The sequence below is a fragment of the Abrus precatorius genome, unplaced genomic scaffold (assembly GCF_003935025.1).
Source record: "Abrus precatorius isolate BTA unplaced genomic scaffold, Abrus_2018 Scaffold4, whole genome shotgun sequence".
Classification (NCBI taxonomy): Eukaryota; Viridiplantae; Streptophyta; class Magnoliopsida; order Fabales; family Fabaceae; genus Abrus; species Abrus precatorius.
Genome location: NW_020874384.1, coordinates 16391380 through 16412122, shown reverse-complemented (window position 1 = coordinate 16412122; position 20743 = coordinate 16391380). Strand labels below are relative to the sequence as shown.

General features: G+C 30.9%; 2 protein-coding genes across 3 annotated transcripts; one reads left to right on the top strand and one right to left on the bottom strand.

Moving 5' to 3' along the window:
• Positions 1-717: 717 nt before the first annotated feature.
• LOC113865399 (glucan endo-1,3-beta-glucosidase 5-like) lies at positions 718-4835 on the bottom strand. Of its 2 annotated transcripts, XM_027499907.1 has the most exons (3): positions 4134-4756; positions 2858-3216; positions 718-1977 (listed from the first exon to the last, which is right to left on the bottom strand). In XM_027499907.1, the coding sequence occupies exons 2-3, from the start codon at positions 3073-3075 to the stop codon at positions 864-866; spliced, it is 1332 nt and encodes a 443-aa protein (XP_027355708.1). In that variant the 5' UTR covers positions 3076-3216; positions 4134-4756; the 3' UTR covers positions 718-863. The 2 variants fall into 2 exon arrangements, with proteins under 2 accessions (XP_027355708.1, XP_027355707.1); XM_027499906.1 differs by lacking the exon at positions 2858-3216 and having other exon boundaries at positions 747-1977; positions 4134-4835.
• A 12703-nt stretch (positions 4836-17538) lies between these two features.
• On the top strand, positions 17539-19839 carry LOC113865747. Its single transcript, XM_027500484.1, has 3 exons — positions 17539-17810; positions 18451-18665; positions 19355-19839. The coding sequence occupies exons 1-3, from the start codon at positions 17721-17723 to the stop codon at positions 19632-19634; spliced, it is 585 nt and encodes a 194-aa protein (XP_027356285.1). The 5' UTR covers positions 17539-17720; the 3' UTR covers positions 19635-19839.
• The last annotated feature ends 904 nt before the right edge of the window (positions 19840-20743 follow it).

Genomic DNA, 20743 nt, shown 5'->3' with positions numbered 1-20743 from the left:
ATACATAAATATAAGGTTTTCTAATAATGCTATGTGATTGTTTAATAATATTTATCAACTATGTAAAAGTATACATTTATTGCATCATTGGTTGGTATCCTACCTTTTTCTATATTTATATGTATATAAACTTAAATTATACTTAATTTATAATTAATAAATTTGATAAAAAAATTATAAGCATCTTCTATATCTATAAATAAAGTTGAGTACACTGTTTTACTAATGTAAGAGCAAATGCTTTGTTTTGAAGGTATAATACACAACCAAATAAAAGTAATATAATTAAATAATATTTGAGTAAGTGTTTTAGTAAGAAGTTGCCATTTTTGAGTAAGTAGTTTACATGCTATCACAATCAATCAAGAGGACCATGACTGTTTTTTTTATCTTAATAAAAGATACAAGTATTATATTAAGAATATTAAATATAACACAACGTTATGATAAAATTCAATAAAGAAAAAATATATTTTAAAGTGAAAAATTAATGATAAGTACGGAAAGAATATACACAAAACACATGTATGTCCAAGTGTAATTTCAGTTAAAATAACTTAAAATTTCTAACAAAATTTTAAAAGATTACACTTTCATCCCAACTATTAAATTTACCAACTTTAATGAATTATATTTTTATTCATTTAATTTCAAATATTTTAAAATAAATCCGTAAAGGCATTGTAACTAGTGAAAAAAGAAATAGACAGCTATAGGGCAGGGTGTAAAATGGTCAACATTAATGCAGCAATAAACAATTTAACGCATTTTCCCCCTTACATTGGCTACAGAGTTTAATTCACCAAAAAAAAATTAAAAAGACAGGGTTACGGAATAGTAAAAATTAATTAAAAGCAAGCAAATCAAAACGAAAGATTACGGAATAGTAAAAAGACAAAAACACAGAGCACTATTCTTAGAAAACCAGGTCTCCCATTGAGCATTGCAGAATCTGTCTGGATCATGATTTTGAATTTGCAATCTCCAACCGAAGGATCTTTGTCAGTGACCATAGAAAGGCCAGGGAATTTGCAGGCACTGTCCATTTGGTCATTAATTTGGTAGTAGCTATTAAAGGCATAAGAAATGTTACCGTGAACATCTAACTTGTCACATGAAGTCCCATACCCAAGACTAGTGCAATCAGCATTTTGACAAGCGTAGGCTACACTAGGTGCCACTTGGTCATCATTAAGGTTTGCTGAGGGTTTCAAAACACACCACTTTTTAGCCAAATGATCAACACCACTAGCTGCCACTAACCCATTCCCTCGGGCTGACCCAAGATTAAGTTGATATTTGGGTTGCCCATCAAAGTAAAACATGCCCCAATGACGTTCAAAGTTCCCTGGCTGAATGCTCTTATTATCTTCATCTATGAGACTAAATAAGTATGCATCTATAGGACCAGGCCTCATCGGAGTACCCTTTCCAGACATATAACGTGACATAAAACCTTGGTTAAAACGTTGTGCATATTGAATATTTGCATTTCTGTCTCCATCTGTGGGCCATCCAATTTCCCCTACAATTATAGGCAAGTTTCCAAACCCATTCTTTTGTAGTGCCCATACTAAAGTATCATGGTTGGCATCAAACACGTTGTCATAGCTCCTTCCATTGTCGTTTATAGCAGGCTGATAGCCACTGAAAAAAGCATAGTCAACAGGAAAATTGGGGTCAGAGTAGAGACTTATAAAGGGGTAGATGTTCACAGTAAAGGGAGCTCCATTGTCGTTCAAGAACTTGACAATCTGCAGCATGACATTGTTGATGTTTGGCCTGAAACCGCCGTCTGATGGCTTTTCAGACGAGCTTTGGTACACGTCGGCGTTTAAGGGAACGGTGACTTTGACACGGTTGCTCAAACCGGATTTCGTTAGAGCTGCCTGGATGTTTTGAAGAGCTGGAAGAGTTGTGGCTTCGTATGTACCATTGTACGTTGACAAGAATGGTTCATTCCCCACTGCAACGTACCTTGCAAAAGCCACAAGAAATGGTGTGTATGAAAAAGAAAATATAGACAAGTGGAACACGTAGTCGTAGAGTTTACAGATCTAATATAAACAAGCATGAATCAATAATAAAGATGAAATTTTATGTCACTATGTAAGGTCAGCTACATGGATCAATCGCTTTGAAGTGATTACAAATGAATTAATAAACTTAGGTGCTAGAAGAAAGGAAGGGAGAGGTGCTAACACACGCAGTTTTTATCATCTAGAAGGGAAACCATTTAGTCTTACAATATTAAAGATGTTGGTTGACCAGAGAAGGAATCGTCTATATTTTCCCCCAATTGTCAAAGTATCAGGAATGAATAGAAATAGGCATCATAAGCATATTGACTCACAAAATTATTATATAGAGAAATCGTACTGTTGCAGAGATCATATGATACCAGCTCTAATTGCAAGATCTATTTACAAAAAAAATAGTAAATGATGAACGAACAGGCATAAGAATGCCATTAACAATGCAAAGAACAAAAAGAAAAGCGTAGCAATCCTAGGTCAATGAAAACCAACTTTTCCTTCAGTTAACAGTAAAACAGTAACCTCTCTTAAGGAAAATAATCACAATCGTGCTTTGGTATCGAGTGAAGAAAATACAAGGAAGAGACATTCAGCTAATAGCTATAACTATAGGGATATGAATTGTTCCATTGACAACCTTGATATAGATATACCTAAATATAACCAATTATAATTGACATCTCACCTTTTGGTAGGAATATAGTCCGACTACTCTAACCAATTAGTCGGCCAAGAGTGCACATTATTTTCTGGGATATGAATTTAAAATCAATAAAATACATTGATGAATGTAAAATTAAGAAGATTGGACTATTAAAAACCTCAAACAATTTATTCCAGGACTGCACGTTATCAATGCATGCAGCTTTCCTAGATCAGCATATATGAGAATCAAAAGGAATACATTAGGTAGTAGATGATGTGGAAGATTAGACATTGAACAATCTTCCAAAAAGACAAAGTAGATGGAAGACAGTTTCAGTGGTCCATGACAGGGCACAAGCAGAAGCGCAGAACCCCTGAAATTAATGCCTTTCATTGCATATTCCACTACAATTTCACCTAGGAAAGACTCTTAATGTCCATTCATTAGAAGTCTTTTCCTCTCCGGTTGCAATGTTTTCTTCTAACAATTATAGCACCACCACTCCTTAAAAGCATTTTATCAGATAACGCTGCCCTTTAATGTCCAGGAGAAATATCCAAACCAATAGAATTATGCAACAAACAATTAAAATCTGTCAAGCACAATGTTTATCAAAGAGAAACCATGTATTTTCACTGCACTAGAAACAAGTAGTGGTAGAGCTAAATATAATCACCAGGGGCACTGTATACAATATATTGAAGTAAAGGATAATATCAAACTACTTTGTTTGAAGTAGAAGAACGTATGTGAAGTTGAGACTTGTATAATAATTAGAAATGAGTATCTTCAATGATGATAGATGAAAATTGCATTTGTCAGTGTGGGAAAACTTAGGAACACCAATAATACATCAAAGAAGAAGACAGAATAACTAATGTTTAGATTAGTGAATCATGCAACATCAGAAGCACCAAAACATCGTGCAGAAGTGACAATGCAAAGCAACCAGAGTTTGAAATCATGGGGAGAGCCATCCTAGGATATTGGGGAAGTGATAAATGAATAATAAGCATATCTTTTTGGAGTCCAACACCCGAAGCTATCTGGCATTTCCTAGTTTGCATCTCTTTATGTTTGGAATAATAAACAAAATTAGCCAGTTAGAAATTTAGATTTTCTTGAAATTGACAATGCATCCATTACATAATTAATCAAAGTTAGGTACCATCAAACCTTAATATCACTTTGTGTTCTCAACTGGGCCTTGGTTCCTAGTTAGTAGATTAGCAACTATGGTGTTTTTCATTCACATTTCTAAAGAAGTTAGCCGGTTTATGCAAACACATCCTATCATAAATGGACACTAAGCTAAGCAACAAAATCTGTGATAATGACAGTAATTACATGAAGCTCCAATCTAAAGTTTTAAACCCTATTCAAAGGCATGAACCTGTATAAAATAATGGTTGATTGAATCTCTACAAAAGAGTAAAAAAAGGTGTATGTACCTGATGTCTACTCCACCAGAAGAAACATGTGCAGAAACATTCTTGGAAACCCATTTTTCAGCTGCTTGCACACTGTTAGCCAGGGTATAAAGCATGTCATTTGGAATCCCCACCATGACCTGTATCCCAGACTTCTTGAGAGCATTTAAGATACCAGGATCAGCATCAAAAAGTTTAACCTTTTGAATGCCATTGTCTTTCAGCATTTTCACCACCTTAGATGGTGACAAAGGGTGTGTGGACTGTGTGCCCCAATTAACACCAATCCCACTCACTCCCACTAACAGAACATTCAAGAACAACAGAACAACACATCTACTAAACTTTCCACCTCCCATTAACTCCATAAACACCGATCAGAACTCAAAGTTGCTTTTTTTCACTTCTTAATACTACAGCGCAGTGAAGAAGTTAGAGTAAAAAATTTGAGGATAATGAAATACACACTACGCCAGTGATGCCAATCACAGAGAGAAGGGCATGAACAAGTTCTCAGAAGCAACAAGGTTAAAAAAAGGTCACAAGAAGCAGCTACAGCAAGTGCAGACCAGATCCTTTGGATAGATAAACTTGTTGTGCCTACTAAGCAGCTTTCTGCAGTAACTACAGAGAAACGAAGGAATGAATGAGTAAGAGAATGTGAGAAGTTATGTGGTGGAGAATCTTTTTCTTTTCTTTTCTTTTTCCAGTGAAGGTAAATTTACACAGTCGAGTGGCTGTGTCAGACTTTTTCAGAAAAAGCTCGAAAATCACATTGTTGAGTTACATGTCATAGTACCTCTTATTAATTATAGTACCTTAAAATATTAATTAATTTTTACAAAATACAATTTTCTTAAATATTTTTTCTCAGAGCATGAATTAACATTGCTTATTATATTAATATTATCTATTCTCATAAAACAAAGTTAACTCAAAAATGTTAACAATATACTTTTTTAATAATCTTTGAACATTTTTATTAATTATTTTTTAGAAATAAACAATAGAACTTTTAAAAAATCAATTGACAGGTATTTTAATTTTTAAAGAATTAACTAATTATTATTAAAAACAGTATTAAATAATATATCCAAAAAGTGTTTAATCAGGAGGCGTTGGTTGTCGTGACTCACAGATATGTACCTTTCTTCGTTCCGGAGCCTTGTGATGCCATATGCCAGATAATGTTTGCCCCAATCCCCCGAAGTTCTCACTCCTAAGTCCAAAGCTTTCTGCTTTAAATTTGTTTCTTTTTTTATTAACATATCAACAATGTGCTTTTGCAATATTAGATTAGATTAAACAATAGAGTATAGAGGTAATAAGAAAAAAGAAAGAAAGAAAAAGAGAGTCCTGAAGGTAGAAGCCATATGATATTAGGAAGGTACGTAGTTATGCGTTCATGGATGCTAGTTGTTCAATTCAACTACTGAAAATTAAGGAAAATTGCTCGTTGGTTGGATTTTCCCGTGTGAAAGCATATATGACAGGGATGATGTGATTGCAGCCAATTTTTCTGTTCCTTAACTTAAATGTTTATATAATGAAATGTGTATACGTTAATTTGAAAAAATTCGTACCTTCTTAGCACTGTTACAACGAAAATCATAAGTACGCTGATATTTTGGGTGTTATGACTTGTGCAAGTAAAATGAAGAAATAGATTTAAAAAATTTATATACGCTGAAATAAGTTTGCTCAAAGTATTAGAAAGTGCTGATAGTTTTTCTTTAGGTTATGATATAAGCGGTTCTCGGCTAGTAATGATATCAGAGTCTTTAAATTATTTGATGTTTATATTCTCAAGATTTATCGGCTAGACAGCTGATAGGTAGCTACCGGAGAGATTGTATTCACAGTCACCCATGTCTGTAACAATGTCACGAACTCTTGTATTTATTCAGAGTCTAAAGTCTTTGTTGAAAAAGTGGATAAGTGTGATAGTCATTATAAATAAAGTGAGTAAGAGTTTCTACAATATCATGAATACACACATAAACACTTCTTCTACTGAAATCTCTCTTATTCTTCTAAACTCTCCTATCTCATTACCATATACCTATGTTCCTAAAGATGCTCAGATTCAGGAATCCATAGCTCCTATGTTGAGCCCTTACAATGTTTTCAGAAGAAAAAAATCCTGGACCAACAAAGTGAACTTGTTGATCCTCAGGAAACAATCTCCTATAAAAGAATATGTTCAATCCACCAGAATGGACCAGTGTGAGATATCTGCTACAAAAGAAGAGAGATACATCAACCTTGAAATCCCTAACACTTTCATAGATCACTGGAAGACTGAGGGATACACTGCTATGCACTTTGGAGCAATTAGATTAGTCCTATCTTTACATGGTAGGAAAAATCTTTCAGTTACTGCCAGAATCACTCTTCTTGATTCCACTTACATCCATTATAAACATGCTGTTATAGCTATACTACTAACCACTCTTCATGCTAGAAGTGTGATCCTCACTATTTTTCCAAACTACAATGTCTATTTGAAAGATAAAACTCTTCCAACCAGACTGAACGTCCAGATCCAGCTCACTGGAGCTGAACAAATTGAAGAAGTCATCACTGCAACACTTCATCATCAAATGATCTACAGGTTTCAAAACCATGCCCATGACCCTCCTCTTCCAGGAATGGTAAATGATAATTTGTTCGTCATAGCCAACAGAAGTGAAGATGATGTTCCATCCATCATCCAAGTTCCCAGAAAAGAACTTCTCAAGTTGATTCCGCTTGAATGAACAACTAACTATGAGAAGATCAGGCAAAACAACAAACCAATCCAATCTTTTGAAGCTACCTTCAGAAAATCTGTTGATGGTGGTGTCAGAACCATATTCAGAAAGCCTGAGGATGAACCAAGTCCTTCTTCCAACTGTTTCCAGTCACTTATGGTAATTCTTGTCGGAAAAGAACACAGAATCCCAGTATACAACTTTAAACCTGATGGATCTTCCATCTACTCAAACAAATTTGATGGACACTTCATGTGGGATGTTGATTCTTCCATGTGTGATCCTGACTGTGATTGTTGGACGCATACTGGTGATACATCTGATGAAGAATCAAATGATGATGATGAAGACAATCTGAGAAGGAAGAAAAAGAAACCTTGCAAACCACCTCCTAAGCCCAGAAGAAGAGACCCTGGATTTACTCCATGGGTAGGAATCAGGAATGAAAGAAAACCTTTGCCCATCTATGATGAAGCCCTGGAGATCTTAAGAAAAGAAGGCATGTTATCTAAACCTCCTTGTGATCCAAATTTGATCACATGGCCTCCTCCTCCAAGATTGTGCATTTCTTTCAGCACTTCTTTAGAAAAAGTTGCAGCTCCTATTCCCTGTATGATGTTTACAAAGTATGATGAAGATTTTCCTTCATTGGAAAGGAAGGTAGATCCAGTCACTAAGGTCAACACCAGGCCTTTAGTGATACCTGCAGAAGTACAACCAGATGGAACTCTTAAAGCTCCATCTCAAGCTGAAGAAGTTCTCAATTGGCAGACTGAGAATTCTTTGGCTCAAAATAAACTCTTGAAAAAGATGGATGGAAAGATGGATCAGATTGTTGAATCTGTCCATAAGAATGATGAAAAGCTCCAATATCTTTCTGATAAACTCGGAATATGTTATAAAGAATCTCAAAAGCAAATTGCTAAATTGGAGTTAGATATTTCAAAATTGACAGAAGAAAAAGTTGTCTTCACTGGAGAATACCACAAAAAAGATAGAGAAATCAGGAGACTCAAAGAGCAAGTGAAGGAAATGGATGAATTAACTGCTGCTAAACAACAGAATAGGGAAGCTGAAATTAATCCCTTTCTTGTTCCACCTCATGTACAATCAAGCTACTATTCTCCTTTTAGTCCATAGCCTTTTTATCAAGGAACTTTTACAGCACCATCTTACTCCTTACCCTTTGCTTATAGACCTAAACCTAGGTCTTCCACACGTGATTCTAAGGGCAAAGGAAAGATGAGTATTTCCTCTTCAGAAACTAACAAGACAAAAAGCTTAGACTCTTCTGAAGAAGAAAAATCTTCTCCTAAGAAGTCATCAAAAGGAAGTCAAGAAAAAACACCTTTTATAGGTGTAATACTTGAAGAAGATGAACCAGTTGACGATTCAGATACTGAGAAAGAATCCCATGAATCTTTATCTACTGGGAAAGGATTCACATGATGAATCTTATGAATCTTCAACAGCTGAAGAACCCTAGAGTGAATCAGAATTATCAGAAACCAAATCCTTTAATGAAGAATTCACAAATATTACTGAAATGCTGATGGTTAATATAGTACAATCCAGTAATCAAAGATGATCCTTTTATGATTCACCTGATAAAGAAGAAGAAACTAGTAGACAAGAGAAAAAAGTATCAAAAATTAATGGAGGTCCTTATTTCACTCTTGATGATGTTTCTCCAAAATATTAAAGAAAAATATTACTTGATTTCGGAGCTTGGTTAGATACTCAATTCATGAAGCTAGATGCAGATCCATACAAAGTCATTGAAGAATTCTGTTGCAGAATGACTGGCACCCTAAAAGAATGGTATCACAATCTTGGCAGTATCAAATAGGACCAGTTTCATCAACTGGGAAATACTCACCAAGTTCTTGGAACCATACACCAAGAATTTATGGGTGACATGGATCTCTATGATAAGAAAATCAGACAAGACTATTTTGAGATGAGATATTGTTAATTGAAGAAAAATAATTTAGAAAGACATCATAAAAGAATGGTAGAGATTTTCTACTTTCTTAATGGGTACAATGATGTTAGTCTAAAAAATACTTATGTTGTTTCTCTTCCTCAGGAACTACAACTAGAGATTCACAAACTCATTGCAGCCCAAAGACAAGATTTAACCAGTCTGAGCCTTGGCCAAATCCACCAAAAGACATTAGAATCTCTTGATAAATTGTGCAGGACACATTTATTCATCTCTAATGTGATGAATGAAAGGTCAAAGTTTACTAAAGCCTGCAAGAAAAAATATCTTGAAATTGGATGCAAAGAAAAGAAGTGTGTTTGCTCATCCAAGAAAAAAGGCAAAATAAAGAAGTTTTCAAAAAAGAAGAAAAGGATGAAATATTTCAAGAAGAAGAACAAGAGAGGAAAAAACAAAGGAACCAGATGTTTTATCTGCGGGAAAAAAGGACATTTTGCTAAGAAATGCCCTAACAAAGATACCAAAGCTCAAAACCTGGTAAATTCATTAGAACCTATTGAAAGGGATATTGAATTTGAATATTCTGAACAAGAAGAAGCAGACCAGGATACTCTCTTTACTCTTCAAGAATCGTCTGATGATTCTTCAGATTCATTAAGCAGAGAAGAAGAATACATTCCTCTTTATTCTACTCAAGAAGTAAATAGTGTCCTCTAGACTCCATCACAACCTTGTGTGGAGGTTCAAGTTCTCCTCAATAAATATGCTTCACCAATCAAAGCCATAGCCTATATGGACACTAGAGCACAAAGAACCATGATGAATCCAGATGTTCTTCCAAAAGAATGTTGGACTCAGTATACAACCAATTTCGTAGCAGCTGATGGGAAGGTCTTCAATACACACTTAATTTCCAGAATGTCCATTGGAATTAAGTTGTTCCAAGACTGCATAATTTAGTTAAGCCTATAGGAACTCATCTTCCTAACAAAGATATTCTGCTCAGAATAGATGCTTACTACCTAACGGACAAACTTTAAATCCTTCCCAGAGAAATAAAATTCAAGAGAAATTTCAAGCCCTACACAGATGTATTGAAACTTTATTCTCTTGAATAAAGTCCAGCAGAATATTTCAAACTTAAGGAGAAGCTGAAAACCTTGTGTGCAGATGGACATGAGAATTTCTCTCATCCCAATCCAATTTGGAATAATTCAGAATTCTTTATAAAGCTTCCCTTCAAGCTCAATGAAGACATCAACCCTACTAAAGCCACACATCCTGGAATGAGTCCAAGTGACCTTCAGATGGTTAGACAAGAATGCGCTAAACTTCTTCGTCTAGGATTAATTGAACCAACCAAATCTAAATGGGCATGCCATGCATTCTATGTTGAAAAAAGATCTGAAAGGATCAGAGGGAAAAAAAGGTTAGTAATCGATTACAAGCCTCTTAATCATTTTCTCAAAGATGATAAGTTTCCTATTCCAAAAACCTCCTCTCTTCATACACTTATTAAAGATGTCATGATCTTTTCAAAGTTTGATCTAAAATCAGGATTTTGGCAACTTGGTGTTGATCCCTCTGATCGATACAAAACTGCTTTCTGTATTCCAAATGTCCAGTATCAATGGAAAGTTCTTCCATTCGGTCTAAAAGTAGCACCTTCTCTTTTCCAGAAAGCCATGACCAGAATCTTTGAACCAATTCTTGATAGTATACTCATTTATATAGATGATGTATTACTATTCTCAAAAGATACAGAATCTCATAAAAGCTCTTTTAAACAAGTTTTTTTAACCTTGACAACACTTATGGGATTATGTTGTCAGAAAAAAAGATTCAGTTAGTCCAAACCCATATAGATTTTTTGGGAATGCATTTTTCTCAGGGAAATTATCAACCACAACCTCACATTGCAGAATAACTTCTGAATTTTCCTGATGAAAATTCCACAGTCAAACAAATCCAACAGTTTCTCGAAGTACTGAATTATATTAGGGATTTTATTCCTAATGCAGCCAAATACACAAGTCCTCTATCAAAGTTATTAAGAAAAAATCCTCCACCATGGAGCAATGAACAGACTGAAGCTGTTCATCATCTGAAAAAAATAGCCCAGAATCCTCCACCATTGAAGATTCCTAGTGATGGAAAAAGAATTTTGCAAACAGATGCTAGTGATCATTATTGAGGAGCTGTTCTACTTGAAGAGATTAATGGAAAAAAGGCTTATTGTGGACATGCCAGTGGACAATTCAAAGAATTTGAGAAACATTATCACACAACCTATAAAGAAGCTCTAGCAGTCAAAAATGGTATCCAAAAATTTGACTTCTATCTCAGATGTCATAATTTTGAGGTTCAAATGGACAACTCTGCTTTTCCTGCACTGCTTGATTTCAAGAACAAAATGCCACCTGATCCTCAGGTTCTCAGACTAAAGAACTGGTTCTCCAGGTATGATTTTACCGTAAGACACATCAAAGGAGAAAAAATGTTGTTCTTGATCTCTTATCCAGACCAAAAAAGCCTGTTGCCATTGTTACTTCTCTGAACACATATCCATTAATCTTCACACTCAATATTGCTGAAACTAGTACTAGTACTAGACACAATCATCTTCCAATGTTTCCTCCTGACATGAGAAATGATGGGGTCATTACAGTGGAATACATTAAAGATTTTGCCAGAAATCATATGTTCCATTATTTGGCTCTTTCCCTTCATAACCATGGTGCTAAACCAAAACCTACCTGGTTTCAACCTGATGCACCATACCTAAACATCTTTGCTTTATTAATGGATTTTCCCTTAATTGAAGAAGATGTATGGTATCTCTGGTGTGCTACTTTTTTATTCCATTATCCCATAGTTTTTCCCACATTCAGTATGTTTGAGTTTCTCAGTGATCTTCGAAATCAGTCAACATTGATATGGAAGTTCCTATCTTGGTACCAATCTATTCATAACTGGAAAAAAGATGTTCAGACTGAAATGGAAAGACTTAGCATATAGAAAGAAATTAAGCTGCCTCTAACTGAGACTCCAAAGTATGTAACGGTGGTAATCATTCACAGACCTTATTTTGAACATCCCGTTACAAAATTACTTTATACTTAGAATCAAGTTAAGGTTTGGAATACTTATCCAAATCTTCAGGAAATATCTCAACCAGACAGACCACCTTATAACCAGGCAGATTTAAATACTCATCTCCATGTTGAAAATGGAGCCTAATAAGAAATGTTTAAAGTAAAATCTACATGTTTTAAGTTAAAAGCAATAGACATAATCTGCCCTTCTGATAATGATAATCCAACCATGTGGGATAAAATTCAACAGGTAAATCCATCAATAATTTGCTCCAATATTACTTTTGGAAATTGGAAAACAACTAGCCATGTCATAATCAGAGATAAAGGGTCTTCGCATACTGATACTTTCATGGACTCACAAAATCCAAATGATTCCTTCAGCTACAGCTCTAGTATTGATCCTAACATGTCACCAAGTCACGAGCCTATCTTCAAGGACTGAAGAATCTCAGATAAAGTACCTTTATGTAATAAAGTGTCTTTATATATTATGTTTTTGTGTGACTCAGATGTACTTAAAGCTTTTCTTTTGTATGTTTGCGCAAAGCTACTTTGTAAAAGGATAAGAATCTTATCCATACCTGTCGAATATAATTATTATGTCTGCTATCCATCCTCTATATAAGGAGGAGTCATTGCCATTTGAAGGCAGATCGAACTGAAATAAAACTTGTGTGTTTCATATATCATGAGTTATTTCTAAGTTTCTCTCTCTGAAAGCTTTGTTTATAATGACTATCCTTTAGTCCCTGACTAAAAAGAAGTATGCTCTGCACTTGCCATTTTAATGGATCTTGTGCATCAGAAAATTTTTAGGTGAAAGATCCTGTTACAAGTATAAGAAAAATGTATATGAGTTTGCTCAAAGATAAAATATAAATAATTTTAAATATAAGATAATTGAATTAAAAAAATTACACTTTTTTTTTATTTGCAAAAATAACAATTTCAATATGCTATTGTAGAGTCTTTTAACCTAATTAATGAATAACAATGATAATAATAAAACTACCTATAAATAACACAGGATATTACATCCAAATTAAAATATTAAGTTTGTTGTATGATTAATTTTTTATTATTTATATATTATTCAACTTTTCAAAATTTATTTAATGAGATTTTTTTATTCACACTTATTACATCAATAAATGATATTTATGTCGAGTAAGTAATTAGAAATTTTGTTTTTTATAAAAGTGAATAATAATAATGTAAAATATAATATAATTTTATAATTTTCACCGTTTCATCGATGAGAGGAAATAGGTGACAGAAAAAACAAAAATACAAATAGTACTTAAAAATTACAATAAAATATATTGTTTAAATAATATACTTACTCGATTTTCAAAAAATTAATCTGAATCTATTTAAAATTTAATTATATGATTAGATTATAAATTAATTTATTTTAATTTTTCTAAAAAGTGATTTAAATTTAATTTTAAAATTTGGATTTTGTTTAAAACTAATTTTAAATTATTTTTACATATGGTAAAAATATATTATAAATATTTTTATATTATTGCTAAATTATTATATTAAAAAATATTTAAATTTTATAATAAATAATATAACATTATATTTGCATATATATATATATATATATATTTGTCAAGCATCAACCCTTATTAAAGATAAAATATGAATACAAAAAATATTGTAACCTATTACATCTCTAAAATAAATTAACAATACATATAAAAAGAATATTTTTGTATATTTTAATTTATTAATAATATTTTTTTATTTTTATACTTTATTAAATTAATAAATATTTCAATATATTATATTTTTTATCATTTATTCATCACACAAATTAATTATATGAATTAAATTTTAAACTATTTTATTTTATTTTTTTAATCAGTTTAAAAATAATTTTAAACTTTAAATCTAGCTTTAAATCAGTTTAAAATTTAATTTTTGTTGAAACTAGTTTTAAATTTAATTTTTAACACAAAACTGATTTTTAATATATTTGTGATTTTTATTTTTAAAGTAAAACTAATTTATTATACAAAATATTATACTAAATTAGTATATTCCAAAGAGATTTTAATAATATTTTTTAATATATTATATTTTATAGAAATGCATAAAATATTTATTGTTATTTTTAACTTATTTTAATAAATAAAATTTATAATAAAAGTTTAAATTAAAACCTAGAAAAAATTAATAATATAAATAATAATAAAATTATTATGTTATAATATTCTAAAAAGTAAAAAATAAACATAAGTATAAAAACAATAGTAGTGATTAATTTAAAAATATTTGTTATATTTTAATATCTTTAATTATTTTAAATATTTAAATTTAATTATAAAAATTAAAATTATTAAAAAAATATTAGTGGTAAAATATAATTACAATAAAATTTTATAAATTAATATAACACAAATATTTAATAACTAAAAATATAAAGTAGTAGATCTATACATATAAATTTAGATAAATAAAAAAAATAATTTTAAAAAGTATATATAAACGTTAAACTAATTATACAAATGTAATTAATAAAAAATTTAGTTTAACATAAATTTAAATTTTTAAAATCAATTTAATATTAATTATAGATTATACTTATAAAACTATATTTTTTAACACTTCTATTTACTCATTTAGTTACTTATCCATTGTTATATTAGGATCAACATGACTCTAAAGTATACAAGCAAATCTATTTTAAAATTTAAAAATAAAAATTTTGACTATCCTTTTTTTTAGCTCATTTACCTTGCTTCGAGCCTTAACTTAAAAAAAAAAAAAATCTTTTTTTAAGCATTGAAAGATTCAAAGAGTATTACATTTTATTTAAAAATCAACCCAACCCACGAAGTTAAATTGATTAAGATTTATCATAAATAAATAAATAATTATACATATAATTCAAAAAACTAATCTAACCCTATTTAAATTTTATAACTTTTCAATATTAGACTTTATTAGTATTTAAAAAATAATAATAAAATATTATTTAATTTTCACATTAAAATTAGAGTTGTATGGACTACTTTATACAACCTATTACACAAATTCATTTTTTTATATAATAATTAATAATTATTATATTGTTTAATATATCAAATTAAGTTATTATATTTAAAAAAAATTATTAAATTAAGGAGTTAAGTTTCAAAGTTATAAGTATTCATTAATTTTTTTAAAATGTACAAGTTAGTTTTTTTATCCATTAAATTTTCAATATGAAATATTATATGTATGTAATTTTCAATTTTCACATTAAAATTAGAGTTGTATGGACTACTTTGTATAACCTATTACACAAATTCATTTTAAATATTATACATAATGAGTTTACTTAATCTTTAAGCCCACATATATAAATATATATTTATTTATTTTTATATAATAAATAATTATTATATTGTTTAATATATCAAATTAAGTTATTATATTTTATAAATAAAATTTATTAAAATAAGGAGTTAAAATTTAAAGTTGTAAGTATTCATTAATTTTTAAAAAATCTATAAGTTATTTTTTTTATTCATTAATTTTTCAATATTAAATATTATATATATGTAATTTTCATAATAATAGCGTCGCATTTAAATAAACTATGTTCAGACCATAAATTTAAGAATGAGTTGAATGTAGGCTTTATAAGACCTAACTTAGAGAGACTTATTTATTTATATTTAAGTGAACTATGTTGTTAACCTGTTGTCATGTCCAATTGTTTCAATTTTAACGATAAATCATTGCTTTTGTGAGTAACTATGAAATATGAATATTGCAAGTCATTATTTGATAGACGTGTCTTTAAGTATTATTGTTTTGTTTTAGGTTATAAGAGTATTAGAGTATATTTGATTTCTGTTTTTAAAATAGTTTTTTTTTATTTTTAAAAACTAAATTTAATATAAATTTATATTATAATTAATTTTTAAAAATAGAGATAATTTCGTATCTTTAAGTATCCTCTCGTATCTTTTCATAACTCCGCTGATCAACACCCTTTAAACTTAAGATTTTTGTATAATATGTAAAAATCTTAACAACATAATCTCAAAATTCTAAATTATAGACATCCTTTCTCGTTGAGAAAAGATAATTTTTAAAGTATTCAATTTGTTGGACTCGTTATTGCAGATGGGAAAATGTTGTAGAGCATTTTCCTTGAAAGAAAGCTGGGTCCCGGTCCATTGAGTTGAAGCGCCCGTTCAGGCTCAACTCCTCGCTTTACGTTAGCAGACCTACACTACAAGATGGGGCGGGGCTCGAACTTCCCCTTTCCCGATCAATAGGCTGTTAGGGTGAAATCGAGACAATCAATCGGAAGAGGGTTTAGTTAGGAGTCCGGATTCCATCCTATAAGTTGAAGGAAGGGAGCAAAGCTCACATGCTCCTTCTCATGACCTACTCGGCTGCCTTCGTGAACCCAAGCCACCAGGCGAGGAAAGGTTTCATATGGATTCACTTCTTGCCACTCTTTTCATAATCTAATGGTTGAACTCGTAGAAAAACTCGTGATTGGTGTGAAGGGGAAGATCTTTTTATTATATAGTTCAAGAAAGAGTCGTCTTAGCCTGAAAGCACAACCAGACTCTTGTTCTTTCTTTTCAGCGGCCAAAGCATTAAGCAGTTGTTTTCAGTTCGTTTTGAGTTGAGTTCCTTTCTATAAAGACGCCCACGCAGCAAGGATATGAGGCAGGCTACCTCACTTAGAAATTTCCTTTCGCCTGACGCCAAGGAAGCAGGACGAGGCATACAAACTACACGGGGAGGACGACCCCCGAAGCTCTTGGGCGAAGTCCACTAAGGTTATGTTGTGTATAACTACAATGTTCTCATAAAATGGGGCTCGGTTGCGCAATTTCACAAAGTTGAGATTGTCAGATTAAGTAATAATTTTAATTGATGAAAGTTCAAAGACAACAACAATTTTCAATTAAAAAAAATTAAGTAGGCATAATTAACGGTGTTAAAATTACCTTACTGCTGTAAATGATATATTTATTAGAAAGGATTAACGTGAAAAAAAAACTAAGACCTAAAATGAATAAAAAGTTAAAAGACAAAAAACAAAATCTAAAATTAAAGAACAAGAAGACTAGTTTTAGAATTCAAATGATTGTTTTTCTTTGCTAATCACTAAAAGAACTATTATAGTTAATTTAAAAATCAATTATATTTTTAGTTCTCATATTTAATTTATATTATTTTTATATGATTTTAGTCTCTTAAAATGTAATTTTTTATATATAATTATATTCACTTTTTAATTATTTAAATTACATATTTTATTTTAAAAAGTTATCTAATAAATAATAAAGATATAATAAATATATAATAATTCATTGAATTAAACATTTTTGTAAATAAACTAAAGAATTATATACTTTTTTCTATTTTTATTTAATTCTATTTAAATATTTAACATACATATATAAATTAATAATTCGTTACACCTTCATTTTATATTTATTAAATTAAAAAATAAATAAATTAAATATATAAGGACCAAAATTACAGTGCTAGGGTTAAAAATATAAATATAAACTCTGAGAAAACTAATTTTCCAAAATTTGAAAAAGCCGTGGTTGTTAAAAAAAAAATGATAAATAAAAGTACAGTAGATCGTGGATGATTCTGTTGTGTTTGGTTGTTGACGAATTAGGAGTCGGAGTTGCCAGCCTGGCCTAAGTGACTCGTTATTCGTTAAGATCTTCCTTCCAATCCTATTCAACAATCTTCATTTCCATTCACCACATTCTTCCTCTTCCTCTCCACTCTCTGCTCTCCACTTTCGTCTTTTCTTTCCCCTCTTACGTGTAATATGGCCGTCACCGTCAAATTAATGGCTTCCATCGTTTCGTTTTTTGGTCTCATGTCTTTCATTTTGGGAGTCATAGCCGAGAACAAGAAGGTAATTATTTTTATCTGATAATATTTTTACGGAACCCTTATTATTTCTTGAACTGTTGGTTTGTTAGGCTCATGAAAAAATGGATTGGACGTTAGGCCATTACAATTTGTCTATTATACTATCAATCAAATATGAAATATTTAAATATTTTGAGGTAATATGAACTTTTTGTGTTTGATTTTTTCTATGCCATCGTCTTTCATTGACCTTCTCAATTTACAATTGTTTAAACAAACTGAATCAAGTATATATTTAAATATTTTGAGGCAATATGAACTTTTTTCTCGCACTGGTGAAGGGATAATATAATAAAGTCTGGTTTTTTTTCTATGCCATCGTCTTTGACTCTCTCAATTTACAATTACTTAAACAAACTGAATTGGACTGTTGTTTAGATGTGTTTTATATCAGATGGTAATATGTTATTGAAGATTTTATGACTGAAAATCAGATCTTTCTCTTGCAAGGATGGATTATTAATTACAATTATTGTGTTACGTATATGATTTCATTTCAATTCTTTCAACATGGATTGAAACACTTATTATAAACAACAAAGTAAAGGGAACAATTAAAAAATGTAGCTAAAATTGTTAAAAAGACATTTTTGATTCAATTTTTTCATATAAAATAATTACAGCCTGCTGCTGGAACGCCGGTGCCTGGTAAGGATAGTGTGACCTGCGACTTCCCAGCTGATCGAACGGTTGCATTGGGTTATCTTTCAGCAGCTTTTCTTATTGCTTCCACGGTGGTTGGATATCTCTCTCTGTTTTACCCTTACAGAGGAAAATCTGTTCACTATGGAGTGCTTTTTAAAAGCACCTCTTTCGCGGTATTCTTCAATATTGCAGTGTAAGTAATTTCCCCTTATCTTTTATTATGATTATTTTTTCAAGTGAATTTTTCAAGTCATAGAAACAAAATAAACGTCCTAGATTATTTTAGCAGCGAATTCTGGAATGTACTTGTGAGAGCAAAATGCTGGCTCTTATGTAGGAATCTTTAATGAAATCCATTTTTTAGTTTGCAGAAATGTAACGTGATGCTTCTACGGTGCCTAACATAGTGATCTATTGTCATTCTTGTTAATTTGGTTTTCATTATTAAAAATGAGTTTGTTTTGGTCAATGCAAATATAAAACGCCCGTTGGTTTTTGCTGAAGGTGCAAGTAGAATGCAGCTACTTTGTTGACATAGATGGTAATATGCATTAAGCACCTGTTAGCCATGATATAAAAGATATTGGATTCTATTGAACTTGGATCATAATGATACAATTGTATACATACTTGCCCTGCACCTAAAACTGGTTTCCTTGAACAATTAAAATTCATTATTTTTGTGTCTCACTTTTTATATGCATCTTTAAAATATAATCCAAATACAGAGAGACGCCTAAAATTGTCCCCTTCTAGTGGCACTCAACATTTTCAGCCAGTTTAAATTTCGATGACTGTGGTTCATATTTCTGCCAGCTTCATTTCTTTATCTCAGAGTTCTGGCTCTTCTTGTGTTGGCTGAATGATTATGTATCTGTTTAGGTTTTCAACTGGGCTAGCTGCAACTATGCTGCTATGGCCAACAATCACTGAACTGCTTCACCTTACCCGCAATGTGCATCTTGATCTCAAGTATACCTGCCCTACAGCTAAAACTGGTCTTCTTGGAGGTGGTGCCTTTTTATCCCTCGAATCATCCCTTTTTTGGTTGGTTGCTCTAATGTTAGCTGAAAACGCTCGAGAAGATTTTTTGGATGAAAATAAGGATGATAAGGGTGATGTTGAAGTTTCTTTTCATGCAGATATAGCCATACAGGAGTGAATGGAAATGCATGAGGTGTCCAAGAATAAAAGTAGATACATCGTAGAGTTACTTTTACATCTTTTTTAATGTGCTGATGGAGTATGGGTGTAAAAATTGGTTGCGTTGACGTGTGACTGTTTATTACGTGGCCCTTGATAGTTAGCTCTGTCTCTGTCTCTCTCTCTTTTTTTAACAAATAATAATAATAATAGTTTATTCAAGGCGTACGATGTAAAAGGGGTCTTCCTTTTCTTTGAATTCTGAAAAATACTAACACCGTAATTTTCATCGTTAATTAAATTTTAGTTAATAATAAATTTTTGTAGTTTTTTTTTATAATTTTTAGTTGATAATAAAATTGTATTAATAACATTTCTTATAAATTTATACATAAAATAAAGAGAAGTTATTACTTTTACATTTTTTAAAGGCTAATTATGAGGCAGTCTTTTTTACTTAATTTTTTTAAAAAAATTTATTGTTGTCTTGAAGTTAACTTGTATGACAAAAATACAATACATCTTTTTTTTAAAAAAACAAGAATTTGTGTTATAAATATCCAAACATATTCAGTGTCATCGAGTTTGAATGAAATTAATAAATAAACTTTTATCATAATCTCTTAAATTAAAAATATTTACCCTTTTAGTTTATGATAAGTGTAACATACGGAGGGCAAATGATGAACAAATGACTAACAGTAATAATTAAAGTGAAAAATTTATAAAGTCAATAACATAAAGTGATTAAATGAAGATTTATCCGTTACTAATTGATTGATAGGACGAAAAGGTGCAATAGATTATATACAAAACATTATATTTAAAAATTTGAAATTATTAGCTTTTTTTTTAATATAAATTATTATTTCCATTTAAAAATCTAAATCTGAGAACAGAAAATATATGATTATTTTGAGAAGTCACGTTAACTAACAATTTAAATCGTATAGTTATAACAACTCGTTGAAATAAGTGGACTTTCACAACTATAATTGAGTATAAATAGGTTTATTTTACATCAAATTTGTAAAAAAGCAAAAGAAGTCTAATTCTAGCGTTGATTATTCATATTGTTGGGGTGAATAACCTCCCATTAGCAACTTGTTTGGTTTTGTCCTTTGGGAG

Excerpts from the sequence above, each read along its gene's own strand:
- LOC113865399 (XM_027499906.1), bottom strand. The coding sequence starts at position 4,480 with ATGGAGTTAATGGGAGGTGGAAAGTTTAGTAGATGTGTTGTTCTGTTG. Across the intron at positions 1,978-4,133 it reads TCTGGTGGAGTAGACATCAG|GTACGTTGCAGTGGGGAATG; the intron begins GTACATACACCT and ends GGCTTTTGCAAG.
- LOC113865747 (XM_027500484.1), top strand. The coding sequence starts at position 17,721 with ATGGCCGTCACCGTCAAATTAATGGCTTCCATCGTTTCGTTTTTTGGT. Across the intron at positions 17,811-18,450 it reads TCATAGCCGAGAACAAGAAG|CCTGCTGCTGGAACGCCGGT; the intron begins GTAATTATTTTT and ends AAATAATTACAG. Across the intron at positions 18,666-19,354 it reads GTATTCTTCAATATTGCAGT|GTTTTCAACTGGGCTAGCTG; the intron begins GTAAGTAATTTC and ends GTATCTGTTTAG.